General features: G+C 52.0%; 1 protein-coding gene across 3 annotated transcripts in view; it reads left to right on the top strand.

The window, feature by feature from the left end:
* Window positions 1–21,563, top strand: part of COQ8A (coenzyme Q8A) — a 46,670-nt gene that overhangs the window by 14,912 nt on the left and 10,195 nt on the right. For all 3 annotated transcript variants that reach the window (XM_030812779.1, XM_030812778.1, XM_030812780.1), the window contains exons 2-4: window positions 6,794–6,979; window positions 10,393–10,803; window positions 11,064–11,130. In XM_030812779.1, the coding sequence (XP_030668639.1) occupies window positions 6,803–6,979; window positions 10,393–10,803; window positions 11,064–11,130 (655 nt within the window). In that variant the 5' untranslated portion in view covers window positions 6,794–6,802. The remainder of the gene's footprint in view (window positions 1–6,793; window positions 6,980–10,392; window positions 10,804–11,063; window positions 11,131–21,563) is intronic.

Raw genomic sequence — 21,563 nt, 5'->3', positions numbered from 1 at the left:
TCTCCGTGGAGGCGTCCTGCCTGGCCATAGGCATGGGCTACCTCTGCTCCCCTTCCCTTTCTTCCTCCAGAACTGGGGTTCTCAAAGTAAGTTCCTGGGACCCACAGTGTCAGCAGCACCTGGGAACTTGTTAGAGATGCAGATTCCCGGGCCCCACCCAGACCTGCTGAGATGGAACCCTTAGGGGTGTGGCCCAGCACTCTGGACTAGTCTTAAGGTGATTGAGCCGTTCGCAGCAGCTTGAGGACCAGTGCCTCAGACCAGCCTCCTGAGAGGCCCTTGATTCTGTATGTGGAGTAAAAGTTGTCAGCAGGTGTGAGGCAGCCAGAGAATAGCAGGCTTTCTCAAACTTCAGAGGGACCAGCTGAGTTCATTTCCTTTGACAAATATTGATGACCTGTCTGCTCAGTCCTGAGCATGGTGCTCGGTGCTGGAGAGAGGAAGACAGATGTGGTCCTTGTCCTATGGCTAATGGTCCTTGTAGTCCTTGTCCTGTGGCTGACATCCGACTGGGGAGAGAGTTAGGCAGATTCAGGAAGTGGTCACTGCTGTGCTGGAGGGGATGGGCACAGGGTGCTGGGAGGCATGTTAGGGAAGCCTTCCCAGGAGAGGTGATGTTGGTGCTGAGATCCGGGAGGAGGAGAGGAGGTGTGCCTCCTGTGCACAGGCCTGCAGGAGGAAGCCTCTCTGGTTCCAGGAATGGGTTGGCCTGGCTGGAACCTAAAGGCAGTGGAGGGAAGGGCAGAGCCATGGTGAACGGTTGCTGCATCACCCACTGGGAATATCAGATGCTCGAGGGCAGGGGAGGAGGCTTGAAAGAAGTGTGTGGTGGCCGCATTCCTCAGGGTGGGAGCCCTGGGAGGATGAGGTGTGGGTGGTAAGGTCAGTTTGGGACGTACTTCCTATAGGAGGTACCTATAGGTGGTTGGGGTGCTAGGCTTGCAGCAGACAGCTGCCCTGGGGAAGGCTTCTCAGCATGGACTCTCCCTGACTCCCACTCTCCCTGACTCCCACTCTCCCCGGCTCCCACTCTCCCCGGCTCCCACTCTCCCTGGCTGCCACTCTCCCTGGCTGCCACTCTCTCTGGTTCACACTCTCCCTGGCTCCCACTCTCCCTGGCTGCCACTCTCCCTGGCTCCCACTGTCCCTGGCTCCCACTCTCCCTGGCTCCCACTCTCCCTGGCTCCCACTCTCCCTGGCTCCCACTCTCCCTGGCTCCCACTCTCCCTGGCTCCCACTCTCCCTGGCTCCCACTCTCCCTGGCTCCCACTCTCCCTGGCTCTCACTTTCCCTGGTTGTCACTCTCCCTGGCTCCCACTCTTCCTGGCTCCCACTCTCCCTGGTTCACACTCTCCCTGGCTCCCACTCTCCCTGGCTCCCACTCTCCCTGGCTCCCACTCTCCCTGGCTCCCACTCTCGCTGGCTCTCACTCTCCCTGGCTCTCACTTCCCCTGGTTGTCACTCTCCCTGACTCCCACTCTCCCTGGCTCCCACTCTCCCTGGCTCCCACTCTCCCTGGCTGCCACTCTCCCTGGCTGCCACTCTCTCTGGTTCACACTCTCCCTAGCTCCCACTCTCCCTGGCTGCCACTCTCCCTGGTTCACACTCTCCCTGGCTCCCACTCCCCCTGGCTCCCACTCTCCCTGGCTCCCACTTTCCCTGGCTCCAACTCTCCCTGGTTCACACTCTCCCTGGCTCACACTCTCCCTGGCTCACACTCTCCCTGGCTCTCACTCTCCCTGGCTCTCACATTCCCTGGTTGTCACTCTCCCTGGCTCCCACTCTTCCTGGCTCCTACTCTCCCTGGTTCACACTCTCCCTGGCTCCCACTCTCCCTGGCTCGCACTCTCCCTGGCTCGCACTCTCCCTGGCTCGCACTCTCCCTGGCTCCCACTCTCCCTGGCTCCCACTCTCCCTGGCTCTCACTCTCCCTGGCTCTCACTTCCCCTGGTTGTCACTCTCCCTGGCTCCCACTCTCCCTGGCTCTCACTCTTCCTGACTCTCACTCTCCCTGGCTCCCACTCTCCGTGGTTCACACTCTCCCTGGCTCCCCACCCCTCCCTGGTTCACACACTCCCTGGTTCACACTCTCCTGGTTCACACTCTCCCTGGCTCCTGTTCTTCCTGGCTTCTGCTCTCCCTGGCTCCCGCCCTCCCTGGCTCCTGCTCTCCCTGGTTCATGCTCTCCCTAAACTCTCCTGGTTCACACTCTCCCTGATTCACAATCTTCCTGCCCCCGCCCCGCCCCGGTTCACACTTTGCCCAGAAGAACGGCTTTTTGTGCCACTTGCTTCTAGCTTCTTATACCAGTCATGTCTAGGCTTTGGTGGCAGATATGACTGCAAGAGACTAGAGGACGGTGGGTCCTTGGCTTTTAGAGAGAACAGACACCATGCTTTGCTGGGGAGGAGCTGGTTTACAATACTGTGCTCTGTATTTATGGAGGAGATTGAACAGTGGCTTGGTAATGCAGATGACATCCCTGGCCTGCTGTCATAGAGGAGATGAGTAACAGACAGTGAGTTCTGGCTGTGAAGGGGGGACTTGGAGTGTATAAGGGATCCTCAGAGTAAAATTCTTTCCTCCCAGTGGGTCCTGAGTAGACAGTGTGTGATACTCTCATCTGCTGTCTGTCAGGATTGACTGTTGAATTCATTTTTAAAAAGGACACAACTCATTTTCCTATTGATATATCTTCTTGTATCTGGCCGGTTAGACAGCCCATGGGGGTGTCTTTTGGTTTTGGAGACTAGATTTGAAGGTCTCCATGACCCAGATAATTTCCAGCTCGTGTGCAGGTCAGGATCCCTGAGTCGGAGCCTTGTCTCCAGCATGAGTGAGACGGTGTCCCTGAAAGGTCAGAGAGTGAAAGTTTGGCCAGAAAACGCCCTCCTGTGGCGGGAACACAGCCTCGTGCAGCTTTCTCAACCCCTGTCTGTGGGGTTGGGAAGCTGCATTTATCATGGTTCTTTTTCTCTCTGGACACTTCAATAAAGACATTTATTTACTTCAATCGTGATCCCCACTCCATCATGCTCAACTAGTCACCGAACCAGCATCAACTCCATTAATAGTCCTAATAATAAAGCCCTGCAGCTGTCAATATTTGATCCTCCTGTTTCAGGATACTCCTCAGTAGCCATCGCCGTAGGATAGCCAAAAATAACCATCATGCCACCCAAATAAATCAAAAAGACTATCAACCCCACAAAAGCCCCTTAGAGCAGGTTAGCACCTTAGGACCAGAAAAGGGGTCTGATGAGGCACCCAGAGCCCTTCCGTACTGAGCTACTGAGGAGGGGTGGAAGAGGTCGAGCCACATGCTGGGCAGCAGCAGCTGGTGGGCGTGGGCCTGGAGCCCCATGTCCCGGCTCCAGGTCGTCTCTTCCACTCTGCCTCCGATCCTGGTGTCTCAGCATCAGTTGGCCCCTAGCTGTCTCCCTGGTGTCTGTGCCCATTATAGAGGTACGGGCATGCCATGCTGCCATGAGCCCTGGGTCAGGGCAGGTTCATCCAGGGCCTGCAGGAACTAGCCCAGAGCCCTGGGAGAGGTCAGTGAACTTGTGTTGAAGGAACCTCCGGATGACTTTATTTTGGTTTCATGCCTGGCTAGTGGACACTCCCAAACATGAGCACCTGTCTCCCACCCCCACTGCTTTATCATTTGTGGTCACTCTTTTGGCTGTCCCCTCCTCAGAGGAGAGCAGGCAGGCACACGGAGGCCTTCAGGAGGCCGCTGTACCAAGGAGGCACAGATCCCAAATGCTCCATTTCAGTTACTCACAGGTGAGACCCCAAAAACGTGCTCATGGAGCAGCAGGAAGAAGTAGGGTGGGTGGGAGACTGGTGTTCCTAGAGAGTGCCTGGTACTTGTAGATGAAGTCACGGTGCTGATAGGATTTTTAACTTGTGTATTACATGTGTTTGAGGGCTTTTATTTCTTTAAAATCATGATGAAAATACCTCCTGGTGTAGCTGTGTGCCTGGTTCTTGGTACACCCCTGGAAGGGATTTGCAGCGAAATTGTGGGATCGTTGAATTATGAGGCACTTTGGGATTGTGGTGCATTAGAAGTAGGGTTTTGAGACCTCATTTTTGAAAACAGAAGGTGAGAAAAGTTCTGGACAGATGTTTCCTTCTGGTAGTTATTCCCCCTTCCCTCCTTTCTACTTCTATGAGAGCAGAGACTCCCTTGCAGAAAAATACCTGGTGTTAAGCTGGCATGGTGGTGCAGGCCTGTAATTCCAGCTGCTTGAGAGCCTGAGGTGGGAGGATCACTTGAGCCTTGGAATTTGAGGCTATAGGGTGCCATGATTATGCCTGTGAACAGCCATGGCACTCCAGCCTGGGTAACATAGTGAGACCCCTCTCTTAAAAAAAAAAAAGTACCTGATGTTGATGAGGTGTGAAGGGTTCACTTTGTATGGTAAGGGGAGGTATGGGTGTGGCCCCTGAACAGTAGGTCAGCGATATTTGTCAAAGGGGGGTGGGTACAGGCTGTGGTTTTGAAATGAGTCTACATGTTATTCTGCTCACAAATGACAGACTGTGTTTATTAGCAGCATCCGTTTATTAGCAGTCTGTGTTTATTGATTTGAGAAGAACAGCTTTTGCCTCCCAGTATGCAGGGCCATATATCCGTGGGGTATTTCCCCTTATCGGGCCCTCCTTCCAGCAGAGTGGGCGCTCACCATCTCTGCTTCCTGGCTCTGGCGCCACTGTCTAGGGTGGGGCTTGGCACCAGTTGGGAGTTCACTGGGTATGTAGGATGCAACTGTTTAGGCAGGAAGAAAGGCACAACTAAGTACTGTTCAGTGTCTACTTTTTTAGATGGCTTATTTATTTGCCACTTTGAAAGTAGGACATGTGAACTAAGAAAGCTACCCACAGTGCTCCTTGATGCCTCCTTTTTGATTCTGCATTGTGGTGGTGCTTGGTGGTGGTGATGGCACTTGGTGGTGTTGGTGCTTGGTGGTGGTGGTGGTACTTGGTGGTGGCGGTACTTGGTGGTGGTGGTGGTGATACTTGGTGGTGGTGATGGTGGTACTTGGTGGTGGTGGTACTTGGTGGTGGTGGTGGTACTTGGTGGTGGTGGCGGTACTTGGTGGTGGTGGTGGTGATACTTGGTGGTGGTGGTACTTGGTGGTGGTGGTGGTACTTGGTGGTGGTGGCGGCGGTACTTGGTGGTGGTGGTGGTGATACTTGGTGGTACTTGGTGGTGGTGGTACTTGGTGGTGGCAGTGGTGCTTGGTGGTGGTGGTGGTGATACTTGGTGGTGGTGATGGTGGTACTTGGTGGTGGTGGCAGTGGTGCTTGGTGGTGGTGGTGGTGATACTTGGTGGTGGTGATGGTGGTACTTGGTGGTGGTGGTACTTGGTGGTGGTGGCAGTGGTGCTTGGTGGTGGTGGTGGTGATACTTGGTGGTGGTGATGGTGGTACTTGGTGGTGGTGGTACTTGGTGGTGGTGGTACTTGGTGGTGGTGGCAGTGGTGATACTTGGTGGTGGTGGTGGTGGCGGCGGTGGTGGTGATGGTGGTGGTGGTGGTGGTGGTGGTGGTAGTGGTGCTTGGTGGTGGTGATGGTGGTACTTGGTGGTGGTGGTGGTGGTAGTGGTGCTTGGTGGTGGTGATGGTGGTACTTGGTGGTGGTGGTACTTGGTGGTGGTGGTGGTACTTGGTGGTGGTGATGGTGGTACTTGGTGGTGGTGGTACTTGGTGGTGGTGGTGGTACTTGGTGGTGGTGATGGTGGTACTTGGTGGTGGTGGTACTTGGTGGTGGTGGTACTTGGTGGTGGCAGTGGTGATACTTGGTGGTGGTGGTGGTGGCGGCGGTGGTGGTGATGGTGGTGGTGGTGGTGGTGGTGGTAGTGGTGCTTGGTGGTGGTGATGGTGGTACTTGGTGGTGGTGGTACTTGGTGGTGGTGGTGGTACTTGGTGGTGGTGATGGTGGTACTTGGTGGTGGTGGTACTTGGTGGTGGTGGTGGTACTTGGTGGTGGCGGCAGTGGTGCTTGGTGGTGGTGGTGGCGGCGGCGGTGGTGGTGATGGTGGTGGTAGTGGTGCTTGGTGGTGGTGGTGGTTGTTCATTTCTTTTGAATGGTGGTTAGGATCTTCCAAACTGATTGCACTGTGGGTCTGGACGTCTGGACTGCAGTTTGAAATCATCGGTTTGGTGAATAGTTGAAGCTGAGGGTGGGCCGACCCTGAGGGGTCAGGGAGGGGCTCTGGTTGTCCCTTGGTCTGTGGATATCTGTCGCAGGCCTCACTGGGCAGAGCAATGGTGGCTGGGCAGGGACAGGCAGCCTCAGCCCCTGAGGGTTCGGGTTGGAGCGCCAATGCCGTGAGTGGTCCCCTGGACCTTGCAGGGAAGTTCTTTGGGAGTTGGATGCTCCTGTCCCAATAGGCAGTTTTGGTCCAGAGGGAAGAACTGTAGACTAGGAGTCTGTGTGCCTGACTCAAGTCCTGGTTCTGCTGCGAATCATGAATCACGCCACCTGTCTGTGCCTCAGGTTTTCCGTAGGGTGCTTGTGAGGCCCAGGTGAGGAAATGTGTGGGAAGCAGCAAGCACACCGCACCACTGACTCAACGGCTTTCTGCTCCATTCCCCTGGAGTGTGCAGAGTCACGTGGAGTCTCCCTTCAGCCCTGGGCCCTTTCTTATCTCTTAGCAGAAGGGGAGATCAGTGGAAAAACCAGCCCTCTGGGCGTTCTGCTCAGAGTTTGGTGTGGAGTTGGTAGTGTGGGTTTGGCCTGCAGAGGCCTGGGGCCTCCCCTGACTTGGCCTCCTCTCTTCCAGCCTCGAAGGATGGCTGCCATATTGGGAGACACCATCATGGTGGCCAAAGGCCTTGTCAAGCTGACCCAGGCGGCCGTAGAAACCCACCTGCAGCACTTGGGCATCGGAGGGGAGCTGATCATGGCTGCCAGGGCCCTGCAGTCCACGGCTGTGGAGCAGATGGGCATGTTCTTGGGGAAGGTGCAGGTAAGGGGGCCCGGCAGTGGGGGGGGGTGCTGGCAGGAAGAGGGCAGGACCTGGAGCTCTGGGGGAGACCAAGGGCTGTGACCATGGCAACTGGTCTGTGGTGGCCAGGGCCTGAAGGCCCACTAGCTAATGTATCCCACAGTCCTTCCAGGGTGGGACAGGGCACCTGTGTAAGGCGGTGGCAACTATAACAGAATTCCATAGACTGGTGGCTTAAACAACACACGCTTATTTCTCAAAGTTCTAAAGGATTGAAAGTCCAATATTAAGGTGCCAGAAGACTCAGTGTCTGGTGAGGGCCTGTTTCCTAATCCATAGATGGCCATCTTCTCACTGTGTCCTCATGGGGCAGGAGAGGGCAAGGCGGCTCTCTAGGGCCTCTGTTATGAGGGCACCAATCCCATTGAGGAGGGCTTCATTCTCATGACTTAATTACTTCCCAAAGGCCCCACCTCCCAATACGATCACACTAGGGGCTAGGTTTCAGTGTATGCACTTTGGAGACACACAGTGCAGTTTTTTACTGGGGCGCATGTGTCCATCAGCCTGGCTCAGCCTTCAAAGGCCCTTCCCACTGAGCCTGCTGAGCCTCCTCCAAGGCCTGGCCTCATTTTTCTCCTTCAGTTTGCTGAGAGTCTCTAGGCTCCTGATTGGGGGCTCTCCTTTCCTGGGTGGCAGCTGGCACAGCCCTTCCAAGAGCAGCTTCATCTCCAGCCTCTCTCTCATCCCTGTGCCATCTGGGGGAGGAGATGACCTTTTGTGCCGAGGTCCAGGAAGCCTTGACGTCTTACCTCCAAGGGGTGGTTTTCAGTGAAATCGTGTGCTGGGGAGGTGACTATAAACAGGGCTGGCTACAGCAGAGCACTGCCCACCATGGCGTCACCTTGCACAGTTGCCAGCAGCTTCCCTGACAGTCAAGGAGACAGGGTGGGGGGTGTTTGTGTGCCTGTTGTGCGCGTGCACCTGTGTGTGTGTGCTTAGGCATGTGTGCATCGGAGGTTGTGTCGCAGCCTCTCTCCTTCCACGTCTGTTCTGTAGATGGCTGATTTCTGGACAAAGGTCACTGCCCTCCTGCAGGCTGTGAGGCTGTCGCAGCCCCCAGGCGTCTCAATCTCAGGTTTAGGACCCTCAGGCCCTTCCCTGCCACTCTGGGAGGATCCCACGGTGATACAGTGGCTCTGTCACCGAGCATGCCTGCCTTTAATGTTCAGAAGTCCTCACACCTGTGCTCTCCTCCGAGCCTCACCACTGTCCTGGGTTGGGGGCCAGCCTGGACCATCACACCCATTTCTCAGATGAGGAAACTGAGACAAAGCAATTTGCTGCAGGACTCATAACGAGTGACAGGACCAGAATTCTTGTCCCCTCCCAGCCTGGACTCCATGCTCTTGCCCTCCCCTTGCCTGGTTTGGTGCCTGAGTGTGGGGCCTTGGCCTCACTCTTGGGTGTTTTGCCTGTGGGACACTCAGAAAGTGAGGTTGCCCAGCTCACTTGGGCCCACCCAGGAGTGAGACAGCCTGGGCAGGACTTAGCCATAATGGTGAGCAGGGCCTCCTACTCAGGCATTCTCCAGCCCTCTGCTCCCAAAGCGTGTCTGGAAGGGGCAGGGCCTCCCCATCTGTCACTCGGAGGTAGGGGTGAGTGACGAGCCACACCACCCAGGAGGCACCGGAGCAGGGTGGCCGCGCGCAGTGCGCTGCCATTCACTCCCTCAGTGCTTCGCTTTTCCGTGTCTTCCTTCTCGCTGAGGGGAGGAAGGTCGTGGACTCCAGGAGCCTGTCTCCCTCCAGCCCCTCAAGGTTGCTCCCACATTAATTCAGCAGATACTTACTGAGTCCGAGTTCTCTCGGGGCCCTGGGGACCCCCCACTGGCCTTGGGCTTCCACAGCGACACCGACAGGTGTTAGTAGCACAGGGCCAGGGAACCATCATGGGAGTGATGGGGCAGAAGGAGGGCCCTGCCCAGGCTCCCTCACTGGCAAGGCTTCCCTGGGGGCTTTGTGAATTTAAATATGACTTCTGGGTTTTTTTATTTTTTATTTTTTTGAGACAGATTCTTGCTCCATCACCCAGGCTGGAGTGCAGCAGTGCAATCTCAGCACACTGCAACCTCCGCCTCCCAGGTTCAAGAGATTCTCCTGCCTCAGCCTCCTGCGTAGCTGGGATTACAGGTGCCTGCCACCATGCCTGGCTAATTTTTGTATTTTTAGTAGAGATGGGGTTTTGCCATGTTGGCCAGGCTGGTCTCGAACTCCTGACCTCAGGTGATCCACCCGCTTCATCCTCCCAAAGTGCTGGGATTACAGGTGTGAGCCACCGCACTGGCGTAAATACAACTTGTTTCTACTCTGAGAATATTGTCGCAGCCAGCAGGGCCAGCCTGGGTGTTGGATCCTGGCTCTGTCATTTGCTGCCTGGTGACCTTCACCGGCACATCAGCTGTCTTTGCCTCAATTTCCTGTTTTTTGAAGTGAGTGTAACAGCCTGTCTCTCTCCTCCCTCCCATTCTGTGACATCTTAGACAGTAAGAACGAGAGGCTTGGCTATCCTGCTGTCTGCATACCCTGCGCATTTCATTTGTTTCAGTTGAAGCCGGGAATCCAGGCCACTGGTCTCCCTCTAGAAGCTGGCGCTGTTCTAATTATAGGCTCCTGGGTGCTGTTTCCTGGCCCTGTCTGTGGCCTCCAGTAACTGTGACTGTGAGGAGCCCTATTTTCAGATGAGGAAGTAGCAGAGAAGGGTCAGGAGCTTACTCAAGGTCACTCCTGGTTCAGAAGCAGAAAGGACCTGGGCCCAAAGCTCAGGCCTTGGTGACCGTCACAAAGAAAACACGGCGTATCCTCTCCCCTGTCCCTCCATTTCCCTGTACCCTGAGCTCTTAGGGACGGCCAGGCCTGGTCCTAGTTGTGACCACCTCTCCAGTGAGAATCTCTTACATGCACACTCCGGCTGGTAGGTGGCATCCATGTCTGCAGTAAGCTGTGGGCTTAGGTGGGCCCATCGGTGTGCTTCCCTCACCCCTTGCTGGCCTTAGGCTGTGTGTTCACTTCTCAGAGCTTTCCCTGTCTTATGCGCCCTGGTTTACCATCTCCAAAGCCCTGGAGGCCTCCTTGGCCCTGTTTTATAGGTGAGCAACCCGCTGCGGGTGTAGTGTGCACTTGGCCTGGCCCTGGCTGGGCACACAGTAGGTGCTCAGGACCACACAGCAGAGCCCCAACAGAAGCAGGGCTGGAGCCCAGGTCCCGGCTCCCAGGCTGGGAAGGGTGCCGGGCCTCAGGTGCAGCACTGTGCCACCTCTGGAGGTGGGAAGGGGCGGGATGCTGGTGTTGTGCTGTCCTGGGCAGCAGGGGACAGGCAGGGAGGAGCTCCTGGCTCGCTCTTGCTCTCCTAATGCTGGCCTTTGCTCCCTGCAGGGTCAGGATAAACGTGAAGAATATTTTGCTGAGAACTTCGACGGCCCAGAAGGGGAGTTCCACTTCTCAGTCCCGCAGGCAGCCGGAGCCTCCACAGACTTCTCTGCAGCCTCCGCCTCCGACCAGTCAGCGCCTCCGCCCCTGGGTCATGCCCACAGCGAGGGCCCAGCTCCTGCCTACGTGGCCAGTGGACCCTTTAGAGAAGCCGGGTTCCCCGGCCAGGCCTCCTCCCCTCTGGGCAGGGCCAACGGGAGGCTCTTTGCAAACCCCAGAGACTCATTCTCTGCCACAGGCTTTCAGCAAAGGTTCTTCCACCAGGATCAATCCCCTGTTGGGGGCCTCACAGCCGAGGACATTGAGAAGGCCCGGCAGGCTAAGGCTCGCCCCGAGAACAAGCAGCACAAACAGACGGTGCGTCCGGGAGGCCCCTGGAGGGCCGAGGGAGCTCCCGCCCACAGCAGTGATGGCCTTGGGCCCTGCTCTAGGGACTTTTCCTGGGTACTGTGGTCTGGGGTTTTTAGGAGCGTAGTGGCCCCCTCTTGGTGGAGTGTGCTGTCAGGCGGAGCTGCTGCCTGTGGGGTGGAGAGGAGATGTGGGGGCAACAGGAGCCTCTGAAGGTTGGTCCTGTCCCCTTGGCTGATTCCACAGGTCTCTTTCTCGTCTCCCTCCAGCTCAGCGAGCATGCCCGGGAGCGGAAGGTGCCTGTGACAAGGATTGGCCGGCTGGCCAACTTCGGAGGTAAGGTGGCTGTGTGCTCCTGGGCTGCCTTAGGCGGCCCAGCAATATCCCAGGGAGTGCGTCGGGGGAGCAGGTGGTGGTGGCCGCCCCTGCATGAGCTGTTGTGAGGGCTGGAGTTTTTCATGGGAGGATGATTCAGTTACTGGATTCCAGCTCTGCCTGGCCCTCCCCTGCGGGCTGGTACAGGGCCGATGCCGTGCCAAGAGCTGAGCTTGGACTGCCTGGCAGGCCTTGCCTGGAGGCGGTGTCTGCAGCATCTCTGTTTCACCCCTGCCTCAGGCTCACTAGCAGTCGGCTGCTTTGGAGGCCTCCGGAAGGAGGCTGGGCAGTGAGGTAAAGCTCTTCCCTGGGGCTGTTTAGGAACTCAGCAGGGCTTTCTTTCCCTTGGGACCAGACATTTAGGGAGCCCATTTGCTGGGTCCCCACAGGCCTGCGGCTGATGAGTGGAGTGACAAGATGCCATGGCCTCCAGCTGCTGCTGTTTAAAGCCATTTCTCTGTACTTTTCTTTGGGGGGTTGAGTTGTCATTGTGCCCAGTACACGTGCGCTCTTTTTATACAAGTTGAAGGGTGATTTTATAGTGAAGGTTTATAGCAGTTGTGTCTGCTTTGATAGCATCATGTTTGTCATGATGCTGCTAATTTGCTGGCCCAGATGTTCCTGTTAAAGTGCCATCTCCTTTGCTGTGGTACACTCTAAGTTAGTTACTGGGATTGCATTTCTTTAACACTCAGCTGTCCTCAGTAGGTTCTCCAGGTGATATAATTAATGCAAGCCACAGTTTTGGTGGCTTGATTTGGACCCTGACCTTGGGTGAGTGGTTAGTTGCAGGGCTGTAGGCAGCAGAGGTCTGAGTGGTCCGTGATGGTGCTGGTCTGGGGGGGTCATGGAGACGCACTCTCATGGGTCTGCCTGTCTCTTTGCTGGTTTATGTTTCTCCTCCCATACACCATCCATCATACATGCTGTTCTCCGCTCCTGCCTATTCTCTTTTGGAAACCCCATCCTACTTGTTCAAGACTGGTTCTGGGCAGAGGCTCACGTACTGTGCTCCCCGAGAGCCTGGTATTCTGGGAGCTGGGTAATGTGTGTGGGTTCTGACACTGAATGATGGCTGGCCCCCCTCTCCAAGGTGCCGAGCAGACTTGGTTAACTGGATAGAATTTTCTCAACGGTAAGGTTTTCTTTCATAATTGTTACCTTAATATTTGGCATTCACTGTTACTTAGCCATTCAGGAATTTAGTTATGAAGTGTCATCTATGTGATGGCCAAGAGTATTTGCTTATTTCCTTTTCCTGGGGTAACGTTTCAAGCAGTCCCTCATAGAATATCACACCTTCCTGAGTTCTGCTGTCAGAATGAGTTTGAGAATCACTGCCCTGGTGGCCTCTAATAGTCCTTATCCCTTGGAAGACTTGACATGTTACCTGCTTTGCACATTGGCTTGTCGCTGGGTAACATGTATTATTTCTTATTAAAATATTGAATGGAGGCTGTCTTCTCTCCCCATGATTTTGAGGGCAGGAGCTACCCTGTTTTCACATCGGTAGCTTTTCTCTGTCCCCTCCCTCTTCCCTTCACTCTAGACTCTTGGTGAGCCTGTCCCTGGAAGGCTGAGTTTGACATGTTTCAGGACTGGTGCAGTCCTCGCTTGGGAGTCTTTGTGGGGTGGGGAGAAGCAGTAGAGCTAATGCAGGCTGTTTGGGAAAAGTGGTCAGAATGAAAGTCTTGATGGTGAATTAGAATCTGGTGGAGCACCATAAAGTCCTGGCGAAGCAGGCAGAAGTCAGACCCTTTTGGGTGACGGGTTAAGGAAGACAGAGACTGATGTGGAAGGGGTTATATACAGGAAGATGTGTAGGGAAAAAAAAGGTAGAGGGCTCTCCTCAGAGGGTGGGGGATTATGGGCAGCCAGAGGGAGCCTGGGTTAGCGGAGTTGAAGCCCTGGTCTTGGGTGCTTTGTAGCATCAGAAGCCTCTGGAGCCTTTGCTGACACCTGCCTGATGCATGGAGTCATCTGTGGGTGTCTGTGTGCTGGAGGATTGCCCACAGCTATGATTCAGAGACGCTCATGTTGTTGCCCAAGCAATTGACAGGTGATGTTTCAGGCTTGGAGATGGCAGGATGGGAGCAAAGAGAAGCCAAGTCAGGAAAGAACGTGCCGTTCTGGCCCTAGTGGGGAATTCTGGGCCTTCTAGCTCACCCAGTTGAACCTTTCAGACTGTAGGTTATGACCCTTTAGTAACTGTGAAATTAATTTAATGCGTCAGGATCAGCATATAAAAAACAAGTTAACTGTAATCTCAGCACTTTGGGAGGCCGAGGTGGGAGAATCACCTGAGGTCAGGAGTTTGAGACCAGCCTGGCCAACATGGTGAAACCCCGTTCCTACTAAAAAAATACAAAAATTAGCTAGGTGTGGTGGCGTGTACCTGTAATCCCAGCTACTCGGGAGGCTGAGGCACAAGAATTGCTTGAGCCCAGGAGGGAAAGGTTGCAGTGAGCTGAGATTGCGCCACTGCACTCCAGTGGGGGCGACGGAGTGAGACTCTGTCTCAAAAAACAAAACAGACAAAAACAAGTTAAACAGAATGAAACAGAAAAGATTAGAATTAGTATCGTACATCCTTAGAATGAACTATACACATGGCAAGATACTTTAGTTTGAGAGACATATACATACTATTTTAAGTATGTTCTTCACTGCAGTGTGAAATATACAGCTTACTGTTGGGTCATCATCTAGTTTGCAGTTGCGCTGTTGTACTTTGTTCTCCTAGAAAATACCTCTAGCCTTTCTTCCCTTCATGGAGGAAAAGTGTTTTTCAGGTGCAGACTGACAGACTTTAGGAAGTTTTTACACGGGGTTATGAAGGAAAGGGATTGCTCTAGGTCTCAGGGAGGTAGGGCTGCTGCAGGGACCCAGACGGGTTTTCAGCGAGGTTAGCAGTAGGTATTCAGCTATATAGAAGTGGAAGTCAAGGGCTTTCCAATTCCAGGGGCTCATTTTGATGCTGAAATGGGGGCGGGGCATGAGTCCTAAGTCCAGTTTGGCTATGGGACATTATGACTGTGATGCTATGGGCAGGATGATCTGTGGATATTGGATTTTATTAAAGAGTGGTGTGAAAGAAAGGGTCATATATTGGATATGGGGTCAGAACTGAACTTTAGGTCATCATAATAACTGGCCTTTAATTACAACTGTGCTTCTAGTGTGACCTTGGGCCCTACCATGGTTTTCTCTTTTGTAAAATAAGGGTCTTGCCATTGATTCCAAATGGGAATATTTTGGTAAATGTTCCATGTTTACCTGAAAATAATTCATGTTGAGTGTGGTGATCTGTCTGTCTAGTCTGGTTTATTATTCATGTTGATCAGATTTTTAAGTGATTTTGGTTTGCTTATTCAATAAGCTATCGAGAGAGGCATTAAAAAGTCTGCCAAGATTGTGGATTTACCTATTTTTAGTCTATTGACTTGTGCTTTATATGGTTTAAAGCTATGTTATTTGTTGCCTACAGATTTAGAATTCTTTTTTTTGTGTTTGAGACAGAGTCTTGCTCTGTTGCCCAGGTTGGAGTGCAGTGGCACAATCTTGGCTCACTGCAACTTCCACCTCCCGGGTTCAAGTGATTTTCCTGCCTCAGCCTCCTGAGTAGCTGAGACTACAGGCACATGATGGTCTCGATCTCCTGACCTCGTGACCCGCGCGCCTCAGCCTCCCAAAGTGCTGGGATTACAGGCGTGAGCCACCGCGCCTGGCCAGATTTAGAATTCTTATATCCTCCTAGGGATTGACTCTTTGTTCTTATGCCTGTTTTCATCTCTGTGAAAGTCTTCACTGTCTGATATTACTATAGCTACATTCCAGCTTTGTTTTGGGTAATGTTTGCATGTTATCTTTTTTTTTCTCCCCTCTACTTTTAACTTTTAAAATGTCCTTATGTTTAATGCATATCTATGAGCAGCATATATAGTTGGTTTTTTGTGTGTTTTAAGTGCAGACTGATAATCTTATAATGAGAATATTTAGGCCATTTACATTTAAGTGCAATTGCAGATGTATTGAAGTTTATATCTACTATCTTAGTTTTTGTTTGTTTACTATTTGACCTGTTATGTCCCCCTTTTTCTCTCCTGTCTTGCCTTCTTTTAAATTAATCAAAGACTTAAAATTATAGTCATGCCTCTCTTTTTTTTTGGAGACAGAGTCTCGCTCTGTCACCCAGGCTGGAGTGCAGTGGCGTGATCTTGGCTCACAGCAACCTCAGGCAATTCTCATGCCTCAGCCTCTCGAATAGCTGGAATTACAGGTGTGTGCTGCCATGCCCGGCTAATTTTTGTAGTTTTATCAGAGACAGGGTTTTGCCATGTTGGCCAGGCTGATCTTGAACTCGTGGCCTCAAGTGATCCACCTGCCTCAGCCTTCCAAAGTGCTGTGATTAAAGGCATGAGCCACTGCACCTGGCCCTCATGTGTGTCTTAGCAAGGATTCAGCCTGAGAAATGTGTTGTTAGGCAGTTTCATCATTGTGTGAACATCATAGAGTGTACTTACACAAACCTAGATGGTATAGCCTACTACAACAGGCTGTATGGCATAGCCTGTTGCTCCTGGGCTACAAACCTGTGCAACATGTTACTGTACTGAACACAGTAGATAACTGTAATACAATGGTATTTGTGTACCTAAACATAGAACAGGTATAGTAAAAATATGATATAATCTGTCACTATCATATATGCAGTCCGTTGGCTGAAATGTTATATGATGCATGACCATGCATGTGTTCTCTTTGTTAGCTCTTATGTTTTACATTCCTTTACTGTTCTTTTGGTGATCACTCTTGAGATTACAGCATGCATCTTCACCTATTACAATATAAAAATAAGTGATTGATTATTTTTACCACTTCTCCAATAATGCTAATACCTTAGAACACTTTTTAGATATTATTAAGATATATTAAACACCACAAGATACTATTTCTTTGTACAGCCCATATGAATTTAGATTTACCCACATATTTGCCCTTTTTTGTGTTTCTTTCTTCCTGCATTTCTGTAATTTTATTTGGTATAATTTTCTTTTTCTCTGAGAAACTCTCTTGTCTCTTACAATGTAGTCTGTTAATCATGAATTCTTTTAGTTTTTATTTATTTTTTATTGATTTATTTTTTGAGATGAAGTTCTGCTCTTGTTGCCCAGGCTGGAGTGCAGTGGTGCCATCTTGGCTCACTGCAACCTCTGCCTCCCGGGTTCAAGCGATTCTCCTGCCTCAGCCTCCCGAGTAGCTGGGATTACAGGTGCATGCCACCACACCCAGCTAATTTTTGTATTTTTAGCAGAGATGGGCTTTTGCCATGTTGGCCAGGCTGATCTCGAACTCCTGACCTCAGGTGATCCACCCACCTCTGCCTCCCAGAGTGCTGGGATTACAGGCATGAGCCACCACACCCGATCTAGTTTTTATTTTTTCGAAAATGTCATTATAGCTCTGCACGGTGGCTCATGCCTGTAATCCTAGCACTTTGGGAGGTGAGGGAGGGTGGATCATGAGGTCAAGAGATGGAGACAATCCTAGCTAACACGGTGAAACCCCGTCTCTACTAAAAGTACAAAAAGTTAGCTGGGCATGGTGGTGGGCATCTGTAATCCCAGCTACTTGGGAGGCTGAGGCAGGCGAATCACTTGAACCGGGGAGGCGGAGGTTGCAGTGAGCCAAGATGGCGCCATTGCACTCCAGCTCAAGCGACAGCTCCATCTCAAAAAAAAAAAAAAAAGAAAAGAGAATATATCATCATACTTTGTTTTTTTTTTAAGGTATTCTTGCTGGGTAGAATATTCGATGTTGAAAATATGTTTCCTTTGATCACTTTAATAATATTCCTCTATTGTTTTCTTAGTTTGTTTTTTTGAAAATGTGGCTATCAGTTGCATGGCTGCTCCTTTGAAAATTATATCTTATTTCTTTTCTCTGGCTGCTTTTACAATTTCCTTTTTGTTTTTGTTCTCTAGCAGTTTGACTGTGACATGCTTGAGTGTGGTTTGCTTTGTATTTATTCTGCTTGGGGTTTACAGAGCATCTTGAACTGTGGCTTCCATCAGTTTTGGAAAATTTTCATCATTTCTTCAAATATTACTTCTGTACTATTCTCTCTCTCCTCTCTTTCTGGGACTCCAGTTACACATATGTTAGATCTTTTTCCTCTGTCCCCTGTGTCTCTTTTGCTCTTTTCTGTATTTTCCATCCCTTTTTCCATTTATCCTTCAGTCTTGCAGGTTCAGAGGAGATGACTTATCTCCTCTGTACCTATACATTGAGAAATGGACACCTACAGAATTGAGACTTTAGTGGATAGAGGAGGTACTAGAGAAGACTTGCCAGAAGTCGTTGAACACTGCTTTGTGCATAGCACTGTGGTGGTTCCTGGGGCCTTCACACAGGAACTTACAATCCACATCATTAAGGCAGAAGGGGAGAGAGGAAAAGGGGAGAGAGGAAGACAGGAAACAAAAAGTAAAGAAATAGGAAGCAATAATATTATTTGATTCTGTGTAGAATGGATTTTGAAATTTGACCTGTGAAAACAAGGAGATGCTCATATGAGAAAAAGCATGTCAGTGGGCTAGGAATGAAGAGTAGAGGGAATGGACCCTTGGGTATCCTATTATTTTTCAAAGGTAAAAGGTTAGGAGTCCCTTACTCCCAGAAAAATACTTTGCTTTTAAATATAGCTTATGAGACTCCATTGGGTTTCCTAAGAAGTAAGGTAACTCTCTTATGTTAGAAAACAGGCATTGCTTAGGCTGTTGGCTCTTGTTGCTTAATTTCCCAAAGATGCCAGTACACTTCGGATACTGTTAATACACCAGCAGCAAAGCTCTCTCTGGGACCATTGTGCCCCATCCCCCCCAAACTTTTGTGTCCCTCATCTCAGTGGTAAAATTTAAAACAAATGTTGGGTGAATGGGCTTGGGGTGGTTATTTTTAAAATTTTGCATGTAAGAACATTTAAAACAAAGCAGGATCACTTTATACCATCACTTTATCTTTTCAAAAGAGCATTTTAACAGTGCAAAAGTGTAAAGTACGTGCTTCAAGATAGAGGATAATAAATGGAATAACTTAGTTTTGTGAAAGACTCACAGTATCACTTGGTTTCTGGACACCGTTCGAGACCTGGCTGTGACTTGCCATGGCCTTGAGAGCCATCCCACAGCAGTGATGCTGTTGGACCCTTTGGCTGGGACCTCAGGACCCCCGGCAACAGCACTGTGTACCCTAACCTGCTGGCATGATGCCCCTTTGTTGACAGGGCTGCATACAAGGCCAGCGACAAGTGGCAGGCAGTGACGCCAGCCTGATTTGCTGAGGGCACACGCCATGCTTCCTGCAGTGCCAGTGCTCTTCTGGGTCCACTTTGCAGCAGGATAGATGTGCTCTAGACCCAAGAGTTCTGCATCCTCGGCAGGGGTGCGGGAGTGTAGTTTTTTGCCTTCTCAGGAGCCTTCTTGGAAAGGGGCTTTTCTGTGTATTTCAGGAGCTCCGTGTTGGAGATGAGGGAGGTTCTTATTCTCTCCTGTTACAGATGAGGAAGCTGAGCCAAGAAGACGTATATGGCCCAGGGCCATATGGTTATTTGTGACATCCCTGGGACTAGAGCCCAGGCCTCTGTGGTGCGTGTGGAAGTCTGAGCCTGGCCAGGGTCTGCAGTTAGGCCCCAGAGGGGCTGCAGCTCTTCCCCTCCCCCACCAGTCCAGTTCTGGGAACAGAGGGACAGATACTGAGAAGCTGTGAGAGCAGCCGCTAGGAACTCCTCTCCCCTTCCCGTGCCCCTTCCTCCCGTGCTGTGGGCTGCAGCCCCCTCCCCAGGCCCCTGTCCTCCCCTGAGGCTGGGGGCAGCTGGAGGATACCAGGTGGTGATAGAGAAAGACTGAATCACTGGGGATTCAGGAACACCTTGAAGCAAAGGGAAGCCTCCTGGGCCGCTGCATTTTCTGTGGGGATTTCTTGTCTATCAGACGAGGATTGTTGGATGCCTTAGTAAAAGCTGGGCTTAGCGCAGCGCCTGGTTTATAGTTTGCTGCTGTTTATCTTTAGCTGTATCTTTACCCCTTGCTGGTAGAGAAACTCCCCCGAGCCCTTCTCTGTAAACAGGCCTAGTTTCTGGCAGGTAAAGCCAAAGCCCCAAGGAACTTTACTTACTCACCCCTACCCTTAAGCACTTTTCACCCAGCCTGCTAGGAAGGGCCCTGTTTGTTGGAAGGTATTTGATGTTTTGCTTTTTTTAACCTCCTGGGTGTCCATCTGGGCAGAAGCCAAGTGACTGCCCACAGGAGGGCCCTGTTTGGCTCTGAAGACCTCCTAGAGGGACTTTTGGGAGGATGGGGTCTTGTGGGGGACTGGGCTCCAGAAGTCATAGGAGGTTGGCCTGCAGCCTGTGTTCCTGCCTGGGGGAGAGCCTGCCCCTCCCTCGCCTGTCATTCCTTCATTGCATAACTTCTCTCTGTGAGAAACATGTCAGAAGCTTTCCTGGAACAGGCCAGGAGGGAAGCAAGGCTGCTGACAGTGGCATTAGAGCCTGGAGCTTGTGCTGGGGATGGTTTTCCTGCAGGACTCCCTTGCTGGCCATGCGGGCCAAGCCGGGGGGGGGCTCTTAGAATGTGGATCTGAGCAGGGAGAGGTGTGAGGTGTCCACAAGGACCCGGGGAGTCTCGGCTGAGGTGCTCGTCTTCTGGAGTTACCTCCAGTGCCGGCTGGTTCTAGTGGAGGGCAGAGGCCGGCCTGGGGTCCTGAGCAATGCGCTGAGTCCGGGACGGGAGGGCCTCAGTTTATTCTGGGTTCACTGGGGCAGGAGCTCGTGAGGCCAAGGTCAGGGTTGCCGGCTGGCTGGGCTGGTTTCTGCCCCCTGGGGAGCCTGCCGATGGAGCCTGTCTGTCAGTGGGCAGCGCCTCGGCCTGGCACTGGGCTGGTCGGTCCTGAGGGACGTGTGGGGCCTGAGGCCTCCTCTGTGGGATATTCTTTTGGTCATTTGTTTAATAACAGGTCCTTGCCAGTGGGGAGCTGTGAGCCTGAAAGTGGCCAGAGAACAGTTTGAGGGGGGAGTCCTGATGGAGGGTGGTGAGGGGGACATACCTCTGCCTGCGGAAGGAGGAGCTCAATGTGGCCCACCCTACAGCTGTGGCATCTCCGGTAACCTGTGGAGCCACCTGCCCCTCTTGTGGGCTTGTCTCTGGACTTGCTTCAGGCAGAGAAGAATCCAGACACAGAGAGACATTGGTGAAGGTCACTGCAGTGCGCAGGCTAATGTTGCCTGTCTCCGTTTATTTTGCTAAGTCAGATCGTGTGCTCGAGTGCTGGCAGGGCAGAGGTGGGCAGGCGTCAGGGAGTTAATGTTTAAATGGGGACTGTGTCTCCCAGCTCTGAGCCCAGGGCTTTCCACAGCGAGAGAAAGAGCTGATGTACCTGCCAGGCATCCCCGTCCCAGCACAGCAGACATCTGTACCATGTGTGTTGTCACTCCTGAGGGCCAGTAGGCTCGGCTTTTCCTGCCCCATGCTGCCCAGTACGGAGCCGCCAGCCACATGGGGCCTTGGAAATGCGGCTGGTCCACAGTGGGATGTGCTGAGTATAAAACACACATGGCATTTGGAGACTTTGTGCACACACACAAGTGTAAAATATCTCTAATAATATTTATTTTGATTACTTGTTGAAATGATAACATTTTGGGTATATTAAGTAAATTATACTATTAGAATTCATTTTGCATGTTTCTTCTTGCCTTTTTCAGTGTGGCTGCTAGAAAAGTAACAATTATATGTGTGGCTTACCTTCTATTTCTTTTGTTCTGCGCCGGTCCAGCCTTTTTGAATAGAGTCACGAGAACAACAGCAGCTGCTTGTGTGGCCTTTGCGTGTGCCTGGCCCGGCGAGTGCTCTACTCACGCCCACACGACAGCCTGTGAGGCAGGGGCTGCCCAGACAGCTGGGGACGTGGAGGGTGCACTGTTGCCCGGGTGTGGGTAAAAATGTATTGCAAAAACATTTTTTTAAAAAATTGAGTTATCTTCTTTTTATTTTTAAAATGTACTTTTCATTAAATTTTCAACAAGTTCTGTATTTTTCATAAAAGTCATGCATAATCACTGTAGAGAATTTGGAAACATGGAAGCAGATGCCAGTTTCCTTGCCCCTTAAACAGAGCGTCCTGGTGTGAGCCCTCTCCCCCAACAACCCCCGGCTGCGATGTTGCCTGGCTGCCGGGCGGTGGGGCTGTGGCATTGCCATGTTGTCTGGCTGTGGGGCTGCGGGGCTTTGATGTTGCCAGGGTGGGGGGTGTGGGGCTCTTCCAGGCCGGCTCATTGTGTGGCCGCTCTGGTCTCAGCCCTGCCGGCTGTGGTCACCATGCCCAGCCAGGTGCTC

The sequence above is a fragment of the Nomascus leucogenys genome, chromosome 5, assembly GCF_006542625.1.
Source record: "Nomascus leucogenys isolate Asia chromosome 5, Asia_NLE_v1, whole genome shotgun sequence".
NCBI lineage: Eukaryota > Metazoa > Chordata > Mammalia > Primates > Hylobatidae > Nomascus > Nomascus leucogenys.
The sequence above is the reverse complement of the archived record's forward strand: the minus strand, read 5'-3'. Positions and strand labels throughout refer to the sequence as shown.